Below are 16,298 nucleotides of genomic sequence, written 5' to 3'. Positions count from 1 at the left end.
CAGCGAGTCCCGGGCGCCCGCCCCCGCTGCGGCGCGGATGCCTAGACTCCCGGGCTTGGTACCCTCGCTGGAGGGGCCCTGCGGGACTGGCCTCGTTTGTGTCTGGAGCCCGTTAGTCCTAACTCCCCAGCTTGCTGGAGAACAAGCCCTCAGGCCCGTTGTCTGAACCCACGGTGGTCTCGGGGAGTTAGAGCTTGAGTTCCGCGCTGTGCACGCGCCCCCGCGACAGACTTCCTGGGTCAGCGCAGCAGAGACGACAGCGTGCCTGGTTCTGACAGCCACTCTAGTATGTGGGGTCGCTGGGGACGGGTTGGCCTTTCTGGCCCGTGGAGGCCCCCGGAGGCCCCAGCGTGGGCATGGAGCAGACCAGCCTGTGGGTATGAGAGCCTCCCGCGTGTCTGGCCCCAGCCCAGCCTTAGCCACGCAGACAGAGGGGTTTTCACAAATCTCCCTGTTAGGGACCGTGCCCTTGGGTGTTTCTTATTCTGATTTCTGTTCATTTTTTAAAGTAACTGCTTTCAACCCACAATATCAATTCCATGCCCTGGACATGCCTCAGATAGGAGGATGCTACCTTGGCTGACCAAAGTCCCCGTGAGGCCTGGCTAGACTGGACAGGTGCCCTGCGCTCTGGTCCCTGCTGACTGATGGCTACCTCTGTGGTCACTGCAGGACACAACTCGGACGGCAAGTTCATTGCCCGGGCGCAGCGGATAGAGTATGACTGCGAGCTAGTGCCCCGGCGTGTGGCCATCTTCATCGAGAAGACAAAAGACGGCCAGATCTTGCCCGTCCCGAATGTGGTGGTGCGGGATGTGGCCTGCGGCGCTAACCACACGGTAAGGCTTCAGTGCTTCTCACCTCAGTGGAGACCCTGGGCTTTGCAAAGCAAATAACGGCCCCTGGCCGCCTGGAGGGCGCACACCGTCGGATGTCTGGGGGCATCATTTTCACCTGCCAGCTTCTGCATGGCGTCCACAGACGGGGCTGAGTGGACTGACTTTAGCTTGGGGTCAAACCCTTCAAACAGAAGGGTTTTCTGTTTCTATCTTTAGTCTTCTGTCTTTCCAGGTTGATGGTATCTCAGGGCGTTGAATGGGTTCAGGCACTGAGGGTGTTTACTTACAGGTCAATTCGGATCAAGGCGATGAAACGTGTGTGTGTGCGTCTTTTTATCTCAGTTGCCTGCAAATGGCTGAGCGTCGGACTTGGGGCTCGTCTTCCTTGTCCTGCTGAGCGTTGAGGAACGGGTCAGTCTCTGTATGTGGGCAGCTGGCTGCGTGACCTCAGGACTGGGCGGTCTCAGTCCCTTCACGTCCAGTGCTGCTGCTCGCACAGCATGTCAGAAGAAGCGGATCGTACTCACGCCTCTGACCTCAAATCATGTTTATGGGCTCTACATTTACACGATCCAAACACCAGACGTCAAGGAGACGGGAGAGAGGAAGATGGATTTTTAATTGCAGTGTGGCTGGGTGATCGCGTTGTGCTTGTTCATGCTTTCCAGCAGAGGGGTCGTACGCGTTCCGTGTTCTTTTCCGTATTCCTCCCCATGAGGGTTTGCTACAGGACACCGGATGTAGTTCCCTGCGCTGCAGCAGGACCTTTCTGGCTGTCTCCTTGGTGTGTGTCTGCTAACCCAGACTGGGAATTTACTCCCCTGCCCCCCACTTCCCCTGTGGTCGCCGTGAGTTTGCTCTCTTGGTCTGTCAGCCTGCTTCTGTTTCATAAATGAGCTGCTTTTCGTTGTGTTCTGGACCAGTGATGCCCTGTGGCTTTCCCTTCCTGACTTGGTCTCACTTCCTGTGATGGCCTCCAGGCCCCTCCGGCCGCTGCAGACGACAGTCCTGCTTTGATGCTGAGTCGTAGTCCGTAGCGTTTGTATCCTTTTTTTTTCCAGAAGAGGAATTGGTGTTTTAATTTAAAAATTTTTTTAACTTATTTAATCTTATACTGGAGTGTAGCCGGTTAACAGTGTTCTGTTCATCTCAGGGGCATTCTCCCCTAAACTCCCCTCCCGTCCAGGCTGCCAGGCAAACACCTCGTTTACCCGTTCGTCTTTCGTGTTGTCCATTCGGCTTCCGTGTTGTCCATTCAGCTTCCGTGTTGTCCATTCCGCGTCTGTGTTATCCATTCGTCTTCCGTGTTGTCCATCCAGCTTCCGCGTCTTGCCTGTTGTAAGGAATGCTACGGTGAACGTTGGGGTGCACGTGAAGATGGGTTAAATTGTGACTTGTCACCACGCGCACTGTGCCTTGGCCAGGTGGACATCAGCTGTGTGATGTGAACCCACCTGAAGAAGGATGCAAGGTGGGCAGGGCTCTTCCTCAGGGCTCTGTCTGCAGTTGAGTCAGGGCTGAAAGAGGAAGTGGAGTGCGGCGACCTGCTCTAGAGACATCACTGAAATGGGGAAAGGGGAAGGCTTACACCTTGAATAGCCGTGTCTTAGGGACATCACTGAAATGGGGAAGGGGAAGGCTCACACCTTGAATAGCCGTGTCTTAGGGACATCACTGAAATGGGGAAGGGGAAGGCTTACACCTTGAATAGCCGTGTCTTAGGGACATCACTGAAATGGGGAAGGGGGAGGCTTACACCTTGAATAGCCGTGTCTTAGGGACATCACTGAAATGGGGAGGGGGAAGCCTTACACCTTGAATAGCCGTGTCTTAGGGACATCACTGAAATGGGAAGGGGAAGGCTCACACCTTGAATAGCCGTGTCTTAGGGACATCACTGAAATGGGGAGGGGGAAGCCTTACACCTTGAATAGCCGTGTCTTAGGGACATCACTGAAATGGGAAGGGGAAGGCTCACACCTTGAATAGCCGTGTCTTAGGGACATCACTGAAATGGGGAGGGGGAAGCCTTACACCTTGAATAGCCGTGTCTTAGGGACATCACTGAAATGGGAAGGGGAAGGCTCACACCTTGAATAGCCGTGTCTTAGGGACATCACTGAAATGGGAAGGGGGAGGCTCACACCTTGAATAGCCGTGTCTTAGGAACGGCCGAGGAAGCAGTAGGCGCCCTGGCTGTGCCCCCTGCTGCTGGCGGGCCCCTCCCCTGTCCGAGGCAGGCAGGGGTCGCCTCGCTGTGTCTGCCCTGGGCCCTCGGCCACGGCCGCAGACTCGCAGAGCAGCAGCCCCCTGTGCGTCCCGTCCCAGCGCTGTGCTTTGTCCCTCCTGCAGCTGGTCCTGGACTCCCAGAAGCGGGTCTTCTCCTGGGGCTTCGGAGGCTACGGCCGGCTGGGCCACGCCGAGCAGAAGGACGAGATGGTCCCTCGACTGGTGAAGCTGTTCGACTTCCCGGGGCGTGGGGCGTCCCAGATCTATGCTGGCTACACCTGCTCCTTCGCCGTCAGTGAAGTAGGTCAGTGATTCCTTGTCTGGGCCATGGGAGGATGGCGTCCAGAGTCCCGGTTTCCCTGCCTGGCTGCGTGCTCCACTGGGGAGACCAGTGGCCGTGGCCTCTGCCGTGTTTGAGACCAGGGACCTGATTTCGTCAACCGCCCAGGCTCTTTGGCCAAAGCTCTCTGTGGTCCCTCGTGCCTCGAGGGTCCCCTTCCTCTCCTTCTCTCGTCGATGCTGCTGAGATGAGGAGGCGCTCAGCTCCTGGGATGACGGTGACAGTGGGCGTGTTTCTCTTTCCCAGGTGGTCTGTTTTTCTGGGGGGCCACCAACACGTCCCGGGAGTCCACCATGTACCCGAAGGCCGTGCAGGACCTCTGTGGCTGGAGAATCCGGAGCCTAGCTTGTGGGTACGTGACCGTGTCTCCCGTAAGCGGGACGTCTGCCCCTGCCTTGGGCATGTTGGACACACACAGGAGGTGCCCTGTTCCTAGAGGGCTCCACTCTTCCGCTGGGGTGTCAGGTGCCCCGAATTCCAGAGTCTGGAGGGGAGGGACTCTGCTCAGAGCAAGGGGCGTTGGGAGGTCCTTGGACAGGTGACTCCCTTTCCTGCCGCTGCAGAAAGTCACTGAGGGTTTCACTTTTCAAAGTTGATGTGCTCTATCCATGGTGCAGGTTCAAAATCCTGTTTAGTTAGGACATTTTAAGTTACTGTGATACAGTGGGACTCAGAAAGTGATCTTAAGTCGGTGGTTTTCTGTTTATTTTGAGGGTACTTGTTGAGCTATGTAGCACTTCTCGGGGAGGAGTTTGGTGATGTCCGTCACCTGCCAGGTTTGGGGGAGGTGGCTCTGTGGTGGTTGGGTCGGTGTGGCTATAATCTGAAACCTGTGGCCCCACCCAGGTTCCTGTCCAGCAGGTTCCACCCCTTCGGAATGAGCTCTTCATCCTGGTTTGGGGTGTCTTCCTTTTCCCAGTGTGTTTGTTGCTCTGAAAGTGACCTCCTGCCCTAAGGGCCCAAGGACTAAGAGTGGGCATGGGGGGGAGATGGGGGCCCGTGTTTCCGGGCGCTGAGGGCTTCTCCTGTTTGGGTCTGCTCCAGACAGCGGGCTTCAGGAGGCGCTCCCTGGCCCCATGCTGTGCTGGCGCAGATGGAGGCTTGGTGGGGCCAGCTGGGTTTATGCTGGTAGTTTCGCGCCCTTCAGGGAGCCCACGAAAGCGCCTGGGGCCGCTGGGTGGTGGGGTGTGGGGCTGGGCTGCTGGACGCCGGGCTGACGGCTGCGCCCTTTTGCAGGAAGAGCAGCATCATCGTGGCTGCGGACGAGAGCACGATCAGCTGGGGCCCCTCGCCGACCTTCGGGGAGCTGGTAAGCTGGCCCCTGCCTGGTGGGCAGAGCCCCGCTTGGGCTCCTGAGCCGCCTCCTGAAAATGCGCAGAAAGGAGGTGTGTGCGTGTGTGGGTCCGTGTCCTTGTAGCATGCAGGTCTGAGGTGTCGCTTCAGCTTTCAAAGATCAGGTGCTTTTTTGAAAGTCCTTTCTGGCCACATTGTTAGTGGAAACTGGGAAGTTCCAGGTCCTATTTCCCCTCACATTGTGTAAACGGTACTTGTGGGATGACGCGATAGGAGAGAGGCTGGTTGCTCTTCGCTCTCCCCAAGAGGGTTTCAAGCTACAGGATCAGCGTGTCCTCCTAAACCGTGGGCCCAGCGTGACCATGTATCCAGTCTTCCTGGTTTCCAGCCTCTGAGGTCATTTGGGGACATTGTTCCCTCATTTTTCCCAATAAGTTTGTCTGTGTTCCTGCTTTTAACCTCAGTTACTGGACTGATTAACCTTCCCCACACACTTGGTCTTCTCACCCAGAGCTTCTGGGCGTGATGAGTTCCGAACTTTCAACGTCTTCATCAAGAACAGCTGGGCTGGGGCTCACCCTGACGCCTGCCTGTCCTCGTGGTTTGATCATCAGCCTGGCTCTTGTGTTTCCTGCTGGAAACGAGGCCTGTTTCCTGTCCCCCTGCCATGGGTGTGGGGCAATGGGGTGCTTCTCGACTCCTGTGCCATCTCCAGGGCCGGTGGCCTTGAACATGCTGGAACCTTGAAAGCGATGAGAACCTGGCCCAGTCTTTACGGGCTGTTCTTAGAGATGTCCCTAGCTTCTGTCAGAAATAGACTCTGAGTATCGATTTGGAGACTTGGAGGGAACAAGGTGGACTTTGGGGGCAGCCTCTCAGAGTTGAGGAGCCCGTGTGGCCCTTGGCTGGTGGCAGAGGAAGCTGGCCCTCCGTGGGGGCCCTTGTTGGAGCTGGGCTGGAAGGCCTTCACACCGTGGCACGTATTCTGTGCCCCCCCTGCTCCTCCATCCCCAGGCCCGGGCTGCCCCTCCGTCCCATGTCCTGGAGTCCCTGCTGATCGTGGACACAGGTGGGGAAGGGGACAGCCAGCACGTGCGGCCTAGGAGCCCTGAGGGCTGAGGCCACCTTTCCCCCGGGCTCACCGTGCTGCCGTCTGGGGACTCTCCCCAGAAGGCAGCAGAAACCCTACAGCTCACGTGTTTAGCACCTCGGTCCTGGGGTTAGGACAGGGCACCTGCTGGCGCCTGGGGGTGCCCGTTGCTGCCCAGGCCTGGCCTCGGGTCTGAGACGGCGGGGCTTAGCCACAGAGGCCCTGGGTCCATGGGAGGCCCAGGCAGGCTGCCTTGGTGCCCACTTGCCGGCTGGTGTGCACGAGCATCCCTCTCTTTGCCTCACCAGGGCTACGGGGACCACAAGCCCAAGTCTTCCACAGCAGCTCAGGAGGTGAAGACGCTTGACGGCATCTTCACAGAGCAAGTGAGTGGGGAGCCCTGGGGAGCAGGGAGAGGTGGCCCAGGCTGCGCTCATCTGCCTCTGCCCTCCGCACGCTGCCTGGTCTCGCCTGCCGTGTCCCTGTGCACCACTCTGGGGCTTTCTGGTGGGCGACCAGGCTGGCACAGAGGCGAGCCGCACTCACCCTGAGGGCCACCGGCCATGCCCAGCACAGCCAGTTCGCTCCAGTGTGGGCGCCTGCTCCTGTCTGCATCTTGCCTTCCCCCGAGGCTGTGGGGCAGGTGGCGGGGTGAGGCCCCTGCGGGCGCCAGCCCTTGTCACTGAGACGCGAGGGGCTTGTCCTTCCCACGAGGCAGGGCTGTGGTTCAGAGGGGCAGAGGGAGCCGCTGGCCTCTGCTGGCCGTCGGTGTCCAGGCCTGCTGGGGGCCCAGACGGTTGGAGGCGGTCTCGCCGACACTGGGGGTCCTCAGTCGGGGCCTTTTTGAGCTTTCCAAGGTGCTTCCGCTTTGACCTCTGTGCTGACCCCTGGCCAGCCTAGCTTCCCAGTGTCCCACGGTCAGCCTTGAGCTTGTCAACCCCAAACTCAGTGCGTGGCTGACGCGCCCTTGCCCACCCGGTGCCCGTGTCCCCCTAGGTGGCCATGGGCTACTCACACTCCTTGGTGATTGCAAGAGACGAAAGTGAGGCGGAGAAGGAGAAGATCAGGAAACTGCCAGAGTACAACCCCCGGACCCTCTGACGCCCCGGAGCCCCCACTCCACACCTCTCGCGGCAGCTGGCATGTCCACTTGCACTGGGACGGGAAGTCAAGCGAGGAATTTCAGAAGCAAAAGTTGACCGAAGGTGCATTTCTGTTAGACTCCCTGAGGCTCCGTTTTATAAGTGATTCAACGCCAACTACCTTTTCTGTATGCTTTCCAAAGTGGGTTTTTTTTCCCCCTCCTTAATGTTTAATTAAAATATTTGCTCATAGTTGACTTACCATTCCTACGAAAGAAGCAGAAACTTTGAGCAATCTAGGCTTTTTTTTTTAGGCCCCCCCCCTCCCCCACCCTGTACACTTCTCAAAAACACCCCTTTCCATTGTGGTGAGCATTGTGAGCCCAGCGGGTGCCGCCTGGCACAGGTCTCCACGTGCTCAGAAAACACATCGGCCGTGGGGGGCAGCCCGGTTCCCGCGGTCCCCGCCGCCTTCCCGCTTCTCCTTCTACACTGGCCGCGTGCGCTCTGCTCTTCTCCCGGCCGCCTGTAAGCCCGTTGCCTTTTGGCTGTGACATGTATAGAACCTGCCGTTTCCCCCCCGGTGGGGGCTCGTGGGTCTGTGTTTAGCCATTTATATCTACTTTAGGTGTCAGAGAAGTCCAAGTGAAAACCAGGTGATCATGGAACCAGTGGGGACTTGGGGGTGGACAGACGTGGTTCCAGAGCCGGGGTCGCCTCGCCAGTGCCTGCCGTCGGCGGCTGACCAGCAGGACAGTGCGTTCTGGAGTCCCCGCGGAGGAGGCTCATCCTCTGTGTCCCGGCCTTTATTGCCTTCGTGTTTCTGTGTTTATCCCGAGCCCCTGGCTGGATCCTGCTGGAACAGCCCAGTCTGTTTACGAGGCCCGGGTTCCTGCTCCATGAACCCAACTCTCTAGTCACATTTGCTTGGCTGTGCTACCAAATAGTTGGGATCGTGGAAGAAGTCCCCTTCCCCGAGTCAGCGCAGAGGCTGCGACCAGCTCCCCGCAAGTGCCCTGCGCACCAGCATGTCCCTGGCGCTGCCTGAGTTACGAGGTGCCTTTCCCGGAACCCTCCTCTTGCTCGGACCCAAGAGAGGCGGCGGCTGTGGCCAGGTTCTTGGTTTCGAGAGGGTCTGGACTGGTTTGGGTGCTTTAAAATAGCCGTTTAGGTCAGTGGTGCTTGTGGGGAGACGGGAGAGAGGTGCAGTGTGAGATTGGGTGGAAGGGAAAGTTCAATATTGGTCTTTTTTATTGTTTTTTTTCTTTGCTTTGCTCTTGTTACCATTTTTGTCTCGATGTTAAAATGCCAAAAATGACTAGTCGTTGCTTTTCCTCTTCTCTTCCCTCCCGCCCCATCGCTCCTGACGGTGGCTCCCTCCTCCATGGGGATGTGGTCGCTCCTGTCCTGGCCAGTCCTGAGGCCTCGTGGCAGGAGGCCGGCCTGCACCTTTGCTAAGGTTTAGTCTGACTTCACGCTCGTCTCTGCTGTCTGTGTTTATAGTCCAGGGGAGAAGCTTCTGCAACTCCAGAGCTTCTGCTAAACTAACCTGATTGGTCCAAATCACCCTCTAACCACCATCTCTGACTCAAGCCTCCCTGCGTAGAGCCCCTCAGTTTCCCCCGACAGAGCTCTTCCTGAAGCGGGCCTGGCGCCCGCGCTCCTGGACAGTGTGCGGCTCCCTGGGGCTGTGCGCCCACCCGGGTCCTGGCCCCTTGCCGGGGCTGGAGCAGGAAAGGGACGTCCCCTCCACATGAGGCTGCCCCGTTCTCTCCCAGTCACTGCTTGGAGCTCAGAATTGTAAAATGAACTTCCTAACTGGGAAAACCCTTTAGAACAGGGAACTGGGAGACAACTTGGCCCAGGGAGCGGGTGCGGCTCAGGAAGGAGACGTCGCGGAGCCTGGGCGTGAGGGGGAGCCCAGGAGGAGGAGGTGGTCCGGCTGAGGTGCCTGGTTTAGTGCTGTAACTGTCTTTTTTATATATATATTTCTCGGAGTAAACATTTTAAATAAACGGCATCGTTGTTTGCTCTGTTTTGGCTTCTGCATTTTTTTCTCAGTGGAACAAGGAAGAGCACAGAAGTGCTTCCCAATGTGCCCCCCCGCCCCCTCCACCGCAGTCCCTGGAGGCTCCCTGTGACCCTCAGGGAGGCTTCAGGCCCCATTGGCCCAACTCAGCTGGCTAAGGGTGAGGCGGGGGAAGCTTCCTCGCCCCGCCTGCCTCCCCCGCCCTTCATAGGGAGCCCTGCAGATCCCCACCTGGCAGTGTGGCGAGCTGCCCACCAGGGGGCACCCTGTGGACTCTGTTCCGCCTGAGTTGACAGCTTCTCCAAGCCACCCGCCTTCCAACACCTTCCCTGAGATGCCAGCTGCTTTCTGTACTCAGATCAGCCCCTCCTGTCGGCCCCACCCCACTCCCAGTGTCTGGACTGCTTGGAGCTTCCAGGGGGCAGGGCGGGAGCAGCTGTGGTTAAACCTCAGCATCTTCGTGCTGTGGACACAGGAGTGGGCCCCTTTCTCCTGGACATTTCAGGCTTCCTAGGGACTGAGGCACAGCTTGCCCTTTAGAGGCTATACCTGCCCACCCAGGAGACTGGAGCCTGTCCTTGCTGAAGCCCACTGTCCACAAGGCCCAGGGTCAGTTCCTTAGGACTGGACCCCAGCAGCTCCCACCTAGCCAAAGGGGAGCCCTCTCCCTTCTCCCAGCCTAGAGTCTCACGTGCGGTTCAAGCATCAAGATCCACTGGGGAAGATGACCGTGACCCGAGCCGAGCCACTTCCTGCTCCAGGCAGCTCCGAGGCAGCCTGACCCCGGGTGTCCCAGCTGTTTCACTTTCCGTCCTGAGCGGTTAGTCCCTGTCCCCACCACCCCCCGCCCCAAACAAGGAGGTCACGGCCAAGGTGCAGTCAGAACAGCTAGGACTTTACTGGGCCTTCAACAACTTCTCCACCGAAGGCCATTTCCAAGCTCTCCCCAGGGGCTCAGGCTGCTAGCACTGCCACCACTGAGCAATGGGGAGCTGGAGACGCATAGGGAGAGGAAGGGGGGCCCTGAGCAGAGCACGAATCACGCTGTCGGGGGGCGACAGCGGGCTTTGCATGCTGCGCAGGGCGGGGCGGGGCCGGCGGCGCTCACGTGGTCTACGGGACCATGCCCCACCACTTGAAGGCAAAGGGCACCCGGCGGATGTTGGCACAGGAGCAGAAGTCTCCGATTTCGGTCAGGTAGCAGTCAAAGTCATCGATGAAGGTGCACTGGAAGCCCAGCGGCTCCAGCAGCTGGCAGATCCGCTCCTCCAGGCAGCAGGTGCCGTTGATCCGGGGCCCGAAGGGCTTGGGGATGCCCAGGTTCAAGCCCATCACGACCATCTCCAGCTGTCGGGGGGGCGGTTAGGTGGGTCAGGCCTGGACAGGGGTCAGAGCCGTGGAGGAAAAGCCCCCCAGTTCTCTAGGCTTCAAGGAAGACCATGGGGTTCAGTGCAGGGAAAACGCAGCTGCGTCTGCGGTTGGGCTAGGAAAGACGAGCACAGCGCACCGTTCCCCGAGCCTGTGCTCAGGCAGGCGTCGCTCATCCCTCTGAGCAAACCTCCCCACTCCGCTGAACCCTCCAGTGACTCCTGCATTTCTCAGTAGCAAGACCAGATCCTGCCCGGCCGGGGCCCAGCTTCGCAGCTTCCCCGGCCCCCTGTACTGCATTTCTCCTGCCTGGACGTTCAGTCGCGTTTGTGTCCCCTCTCCTGCTCTGCTGGGATGCTCTCTACCCCTGGTTTCGTCACTGGACTTCTGTCCACTTCACACTCCAGCGTCTCTTCCTCAAACACAGCTTCTCCCACCATTACCCACACCTCCCTTCTCCCGGGGCCAGGAAAGGCTCCTATATTCCACGCCCAGAGGGCCTCCCTGGTTTTGTAAAAAGAACCATTAGCGATTGAATGCAGGTCCTACGTCCCCAGGGCTTAGAGTTTAAGAAATTGACAGGTGTCTCAGATCGTTTTAGGCGCCTCCATCAGGAGTCACAGTGGTAAGAGAAAGGTCAGGTGTAGACCACGGTTGGAAGAGGCTTGGCCTAGCAGAGGTCTCTCATAATACCCACACTGCCAAATGCCCCATTCCTGTTCTAAATCGGAGGGTGCTGCAGATGCACGAAGACCCCACGAGAGAGACTGTCTGGTCTTGTGGCCAGCAGATGGGCCCCGCTCACCTGCTCCCTGCAGGGGTCTCCCCTAACGGGGGGCCGCCCCTTCCTCTCAGGCACCCCTGTCTGCGGGCCCCCTCCTCTAGTCTAGCCCCGAGGCCAGCCAGCCCACAGCCCTCACCAGGTCGGGGAAGTAGGGCCGGGCATAGAGCTTCTTGGTCTGCTCGCTGGGGGGGGCGTTGGCGATGTGCTCTAGGCAGAAGAGCTGTGGGACGGGGATGATGTCCTCCTCCTGCAGGCCCAGCTCCCTCTTGAGGATGCCGCGGTTCAGATGGATACACTTCTGCGGGGGATGGGGGCAGGAAGGGAGGGCGCTCAGGCGCAGCCCCGAGGAGCTGACCTCCTTGGCAGTGACTGCGGGCAGGGGCCCGGCCCTCTGCAGCGGGGCTCAGTGCAGACGCCTGGTCTCTCAGGCCAGGATCTGCCAGCTCGTCAGCACTGGGCCGGCTCCTAGTCCCAATTCCATGGTAACGTGGGGGCCCCCTGGGCTTTGATCCTGGCTAGAGTGGGGGACCTGGGCGAGGGCAAAATCGGTCCTCAGGTCGTTGTCAGGGAGACGGACACCAGCAGTGGACTGCCGGGCACGTCCCTCCCCAGACCAGCTAATACCCAACGCCTGAGCCACCTCCCAGGTTTATGACAAAAGGCTCACGACCCTACGCCCAGGGTGCGTGTCACAAGGACTCAGGGGCGCTGTTTGGACCCCCACCTGGCTGCTGCCCACCCTGCAGTGCCCAGAAGCTTCCCCTGCTTCCAAGGTCACAGCACAGTGCATGCCTTGGCTGGGAGCCCTAAGGACTCAGTGGGGCAAGCAGCGTTGTGCTAACGGGAGACCTTGGGCCCGTCCTTGCCCTTCAGGCCCCTGCTTCCCTATAGGAGGTTGTTTACTTTCTGGGACATCCGCTTCTCACAGCTCGTGATTCGCGTTTTCAAAGATTTGAGGTGCCGGGCAGTTTCATCCAGGAAGAGTCGAGAAGGCCCCGGGGTGCTCTCTGGAGCTCAGAGCTTCCTGGAGAAGCTGGGGGTGCTGAGAGGGCCCCGACTTTGGTCCAACACTAGCTGACTTGGGCCACCCTGGGGTTCAGACCAGTCTCCCAGCTCATTGGCATCAGCTCTGAGCCTCGCCATCGCGTGGACAAGGCAAGGTCACTTCATAGGGTCCCTGTGAGGACTAGAGTCGGGTGTTGTGCGTGATGCTCGGTCAGTTACCACTGTGCAGTTGGGGACCCGTTGCTGAGGTGGTCCTTGCCTTACCCCGCCTTTTGGAGCAGGTCCCCCCACCATCCTTGGTCCGTACCTCTGCATAGTCATTCTGCTTCCTCATCTTCTCGTCAGCCAGAAGCTGGTTGATGGTAATGGCCTCCCTCCCTGTAGGAAAGAGGAGAGGGCAGGCAGGCTGGGCGTCGGGTGGGCACCGTGGTCCAGGGCTGGGCAGACTCCTGTCCTGGGGACAGCTCACTAGTCAGGCTGCCATGCCAGCCAGGGGCTGTGGCGGGTGGCCTGACTCGTCTCCAGGGGCCCACTCTAGGTCAAATGTCACAGCTGGAGACCCATTGGGGTCCGTCAAAGGCCAAGGAGGACGCCCACCGCCACAGCCGGCCCCTCCGTCCCTGGCTGGAGTGGGGGAGCCTGCCACAGGCTGTGAGGCAGGCAGTCTGGGCCAGGTTAGCAGCGCCGTCAGCCCGCGCCCGCCTGGGCGCCCCCTGCCTCCCGACCTGGCTGCCTGCCACCTGTGGTCTTGACCGCATTATTCAATGTTGTTCTTCAGTTGCCCAGTTCTGCCATCAACTGAGACGACAGGGTCACTGGTGTGTGATAGGCAGTTCATGCTCAAGGTCGCCTGCGCAAGTCCTCAGACCGTGAGATCCTGAGCCCCACCCCAAAGACTGGTCTGAAGTTCTGCGTTTCTAGCAGACTCCCAGTTGGAGTGCTAAAGCTGCCGTCCTCAGGCCACACTGAACGACAGAAGCACCCCCCACTCCCCTTCCGGGTCCCCAAAAGGCAGAGGCCCCAGTCCGCCCACTACATCCTCCTGAAGGGCGACCAGAGACCCGAAGTCCCCACGCCCAGATACTTAATCCGGCGTTCCCAGGGAGGTCCAGACGCTGGTGTTGGTAGCATCTGGTTTGTCCCCCTGGAGCACGAGCCGCCCGTGTGTTAAGCTCCCCGCTGCATATATCCTAGCAGCCTCTCAGCTGCCCCAGGGTTTCTGGCTGATCTGCCCTAACACCACCAGAATTACCCTGAAAGGGAACATGACGTTCTAAGATGGCGTGTTTTATGCTCCCATGCTTCTTGAGGACCCCTTCCATCAGGAGGGACAAAGCGGAGGTGGCCGTCTGGAAAGGACACAGGGGCCCGAGGGGCTCCCTTACCGTTAGAAAGGAGCTGGTCCTTCCTAAGCCCTTCAAAGAGCATCGCATCTCCATAGCCCTCCTTCTGCCTCTCCTTGAACAGTTTGTAGCAGGAGCTGGGGCTGGCCAGGAGCAGCCGGAAGTCCTGGGGAACAGAGGAGGAGGAAGCTTGCAGGAGTCTTCGGAAGAGGGCGGGAGACATCCCCGCCTGCCCCCGACACAGACCTTTTTGCCCTCCACCTTGTACTGTGCGGGGATGAAGCGCATGAACTCGCAGGCATGGCCGGTCATCAGCCAGTCGGAGAAGAGCTCCACCGGGGCCTGGACTTGCTGGGCACGGAGGAAGTCCTGGAGGCTCCGACTCATGTTCCGGGAGTCCTTGCTAAAGGGAAGGTGGAAAGAATAGCCCCGGGGGTGGTGTGGCCCAGGTTGGCGGCCAACTGCTCCCTGAGAGCCAGGCAACCTTCAGGTAATACCGTGCGCTAACCATTGGCCAGGCCGTGGCGGGGGACGGTGGTTATTAAGAATCCCTTACTACTGCACAGCGCAGGGCACGACATTGGACATCCTGCGATAAGCCGTAATGAAGAATATGAACACGTGTATGTATAACTGAGTCGCTTTGTACAGCAGAAATTAAGACATTGTGAGTCAACCACACCTCCATAAAACTTGAAATTCTTTCCTCTGGCTCCACTCAGGACTGAGCCAAGGGATTCTAGATAAAGACTGAGCCCCAGACGCAAGTATTTCCTGGCTCTATAACAGATGAACAGCCACCAAGAAATCTAGCCACACCGCCTGTGGCAGTACATCCCGTTGGGTCAACAGGCCAACCAAATGTGATGTGCTTCCTTTGAAACCCTGGAAATCGCCACTCGGAATGAGTGGTTCGTCTGCCTTTCTCCCACCAGTCTCCTACATGAGGACTCAGGGGGCCTGACTTGATGGGTTAAGGCCCAGAGCAGATGACCCGTTGAGTCCCCTGGGAATCAGGTGGATCCAGGCGAACTCTGAGGGTCCCTCCCCTTGGTTTTAAGGCAGCCACCACCTGGCCTCCTGCCTCACCTGGGGTAAAAGCTGCTGCCAATGAGGACCCTGCCCAGAGGGTACTCTCTTCCTTGGGCCTTCACAGGGGGGGACACCATCAGTTTCCCAATGACATCTATGCTGGCCACCGTGTGGTCCTGGGTGTGCAGAGTCAGGTAGCCAACCCCAGGGCTCTGGAAGGAGACCCGGCCGGGTGGCCGTCAGGAGACAGGGGCTTCAGGCCTCCGTCTTACCCATTCCAGACTCCTGGTAGAGTCCCAACGCCTCCCCCAGGCACCACCAGGGCCCTCTCCCCGGCACCCATCGCTTCCCGGCAGGCACCAGACCCGAGAAGGCGGACCAAGTTCAGATCAGTCAAATCGAGCCCCCACCAGTGAGTATTTCATGGGGAAATCGTCAAGCTTGGCGACCCGAGGGGTGTCCAGGACCAAGGAGACAGTCTTGTGGGGAGCCTGGGTATAGCAGAAAGCCATTTCATCCTGGAGGAGACAGGGAGATGGGGGGTGAGTTTCTCTCGCTCCATCAGCTACTTTCCCAATGCTCCCTCTACCCAGGCCCCCTCTGGGTCCAGAGAGACTCCCCCTGGCTTCCTGCAAACTCCTGCTCCACCCTCAAAACCCTGCTCAGGCATTCCCCTGCCTTGGGGGCTTTCCCTGACCAGTCGCCCTGATGAGTCATCCAAGATTCTTCCTCCTCTCGTCTCCCTAGTCCATGAACAGACCTCGCTGACTTTATTTCCAAAATCTGTTCCCAGTGGACTCCTCTCTGGGACTGTTCAGGTGAAGCCACCTGGGGTTGACGGCCTCTTGCCTGTATGACTGCAAGACCCTCCAATCAGCGTCTCTTCTGTTCTTGTCCCTTCCTAAGGTTGGCTCTATTTCTCAACCAGAGGGTCTCTTCAAAACCTAAGTCAAGGACTTCCCTGCTGGCCCAGTGGTTAAAAGACTCCACGCTTCCCCTGCAGGGGCACGATCAGGGAACTAAGACCCCACGTGCTGTGCAGCACAGCCAAAAAGAAAGTTTTAAAACCCTAAGTCAGAGTATTCAACTCCCCTGATTCATATCTTTCCGTGTCACCTTGCTTGGGATTGGTTTCTCCCCTTCCTTAACTTGGCTTAATATTTCCCCAATAAATAAAACTTGGCTCTTAGCTCTGACGACTGTTGGGTCTGGTCTGGCCACACCAGCTCTTCTGTTCCACACGGGGTGGATGTCAGCTGTTTCTGTGCCCGAAGGCCTCCTACTTCCAGCCCACCCCCACCCCAACCTTTGCACAGCCAGCCCCTGCCTCCTCAGCTTGAGGATCGTCGTGAGCACCCACAGCCCTGAGGCTGATCTAGGAACTCATCCGATTGTCTCGCTTTCCCGCTCTCACAGCACTTAGAGTTCTGCTGAGGTGAGATCGGGGCAGAGGTCGGTATTCTTTCATCTCTGCCACATAGAGCAGGGCTCGTTTGTGAGCAGAGAACCGGACCTCAAAAGGCTGGGCTCGACACTTCGTGCTCAGCCAGGGCTGAGCTGGACCCTGTAGCTGGAGATGTCAGGTCCTCGGAAACCTGGGGCTTAGGGCTGTGTGTCCTCTGGTCCCGAACATGAACATTCCGGAAGGGGAGGAGGCTGGACCCTAAGCTTTACCCTTAGTGGCTAGGGCTTGGGCAGGTCGTTTTATCTCGGCCCCCGCTGAGCACAGGGCCGTCCCTGGCCGGCTTAGCTCCGCCGGGGGGCTGAGTGAAGCTGGCGGGGCCTGCTGTGTGTCGCTCCTGGGCCCGCCCCCGCCCCTCGCCACAGGGCTGTTACCTGGAGCCACCGGCCCAGGCGGTTGGGG

The 16,298-nt window shown here is 58.9% G+C and overlaps 2 protein-coding genes across 2 annotated transcripts in view; one reads left to right on the top strand and one right to left on the bottom strand.

Annotated features, from left to right (window-relative positions):
- RCC2 (regulator of chromosome condensation 2) overlaps positions 1 to 8,908 on the top strand; it is a 19,101-nt gene extending 10,193 nt beyond the window's left edge. Inside the window, exons 7-12 of the mRNA XM_010830218.1 lie at positions 673 to 839; positions 3,192 to 3,372; positions 3,655 to 3,760; positions 4,645 to 4,717; positions 6,100 to 6,177; positions 6,788 to 8,908. Coding sequence (XP_010828520.1) covers positions 673 to 839; positions 3,192 to 3,372; positions 3,655 to 3,760; positions 4,645 to 4,717; positions 6,100 to 6,177; positions 6,788 to 6,892 — 710 coding nt within the window. The 3' untranslated portion in view covers positions 6,893 to 8,908. The remainder of the gene's footprint in view (positions 1 to 672; positions 840 to 3,191; positions 3,373 to 3,654; positions 3,761 to 4,644; positions 4,718 to 6,099; positions 6,178 to 6,787) is intronic.
- A 604-nt stretch (positions 8,909 to 9,512) lies between these two features.
- The window catches only part of PADI6 (peptidyl arginine deiminase, type VI), a 20,880-nt gene continuing 14,094 nt past the window's right edge, over positions 9,513 to 16,298 (bottom strand). Inside the window, 8 exon segments of the mRNA XM_010830216.1 lie at positions 9,513 to 10,249; positions 11,191 to 11,352; positions 12,367 to 12,437; positions 13,445 to 13,568; positions 13,649 to 13,805; positions 14,492 to 14,646; positions 14,845 to 14,952; positions 16,271 to 16,298. Coding sequence (XP_010828518.1) covers positions 10,016 to 10,249; positions 11,191 to 11,352; positions 12,367 to 12,437; positions 13,445 to 13,568; positions 13,649 to 13,805; positions 14,492 to 14,646; positions 14,845 to 14,952; positions 16,271 to 16,298 — 1,039 coding nt within the window. The 3' untranslated portion in view covers positions 9,513 to 10,015.

The sequence above is a fragment of the Bison bison genome, unplaced genomic scaffold, assembly GCF_000754665.1.
Source record: "Bison bison bison isolate TAMUID 2011002044 unplaced genomic scaffold, Bison_UMD1.0 scf7180017864516, whole genome shotgun sequence".
In the NCBI taxonomy this organism is placed as follows: domain Eukaryota; kingdom Metazoa; phylum Chordata; class Mammalia; order Artiodactyla; family Bovidae; genus Bison; species Bison bison.
This window is presented reverse-complemented; position numbering and strand designations above follow the sequence as displayed.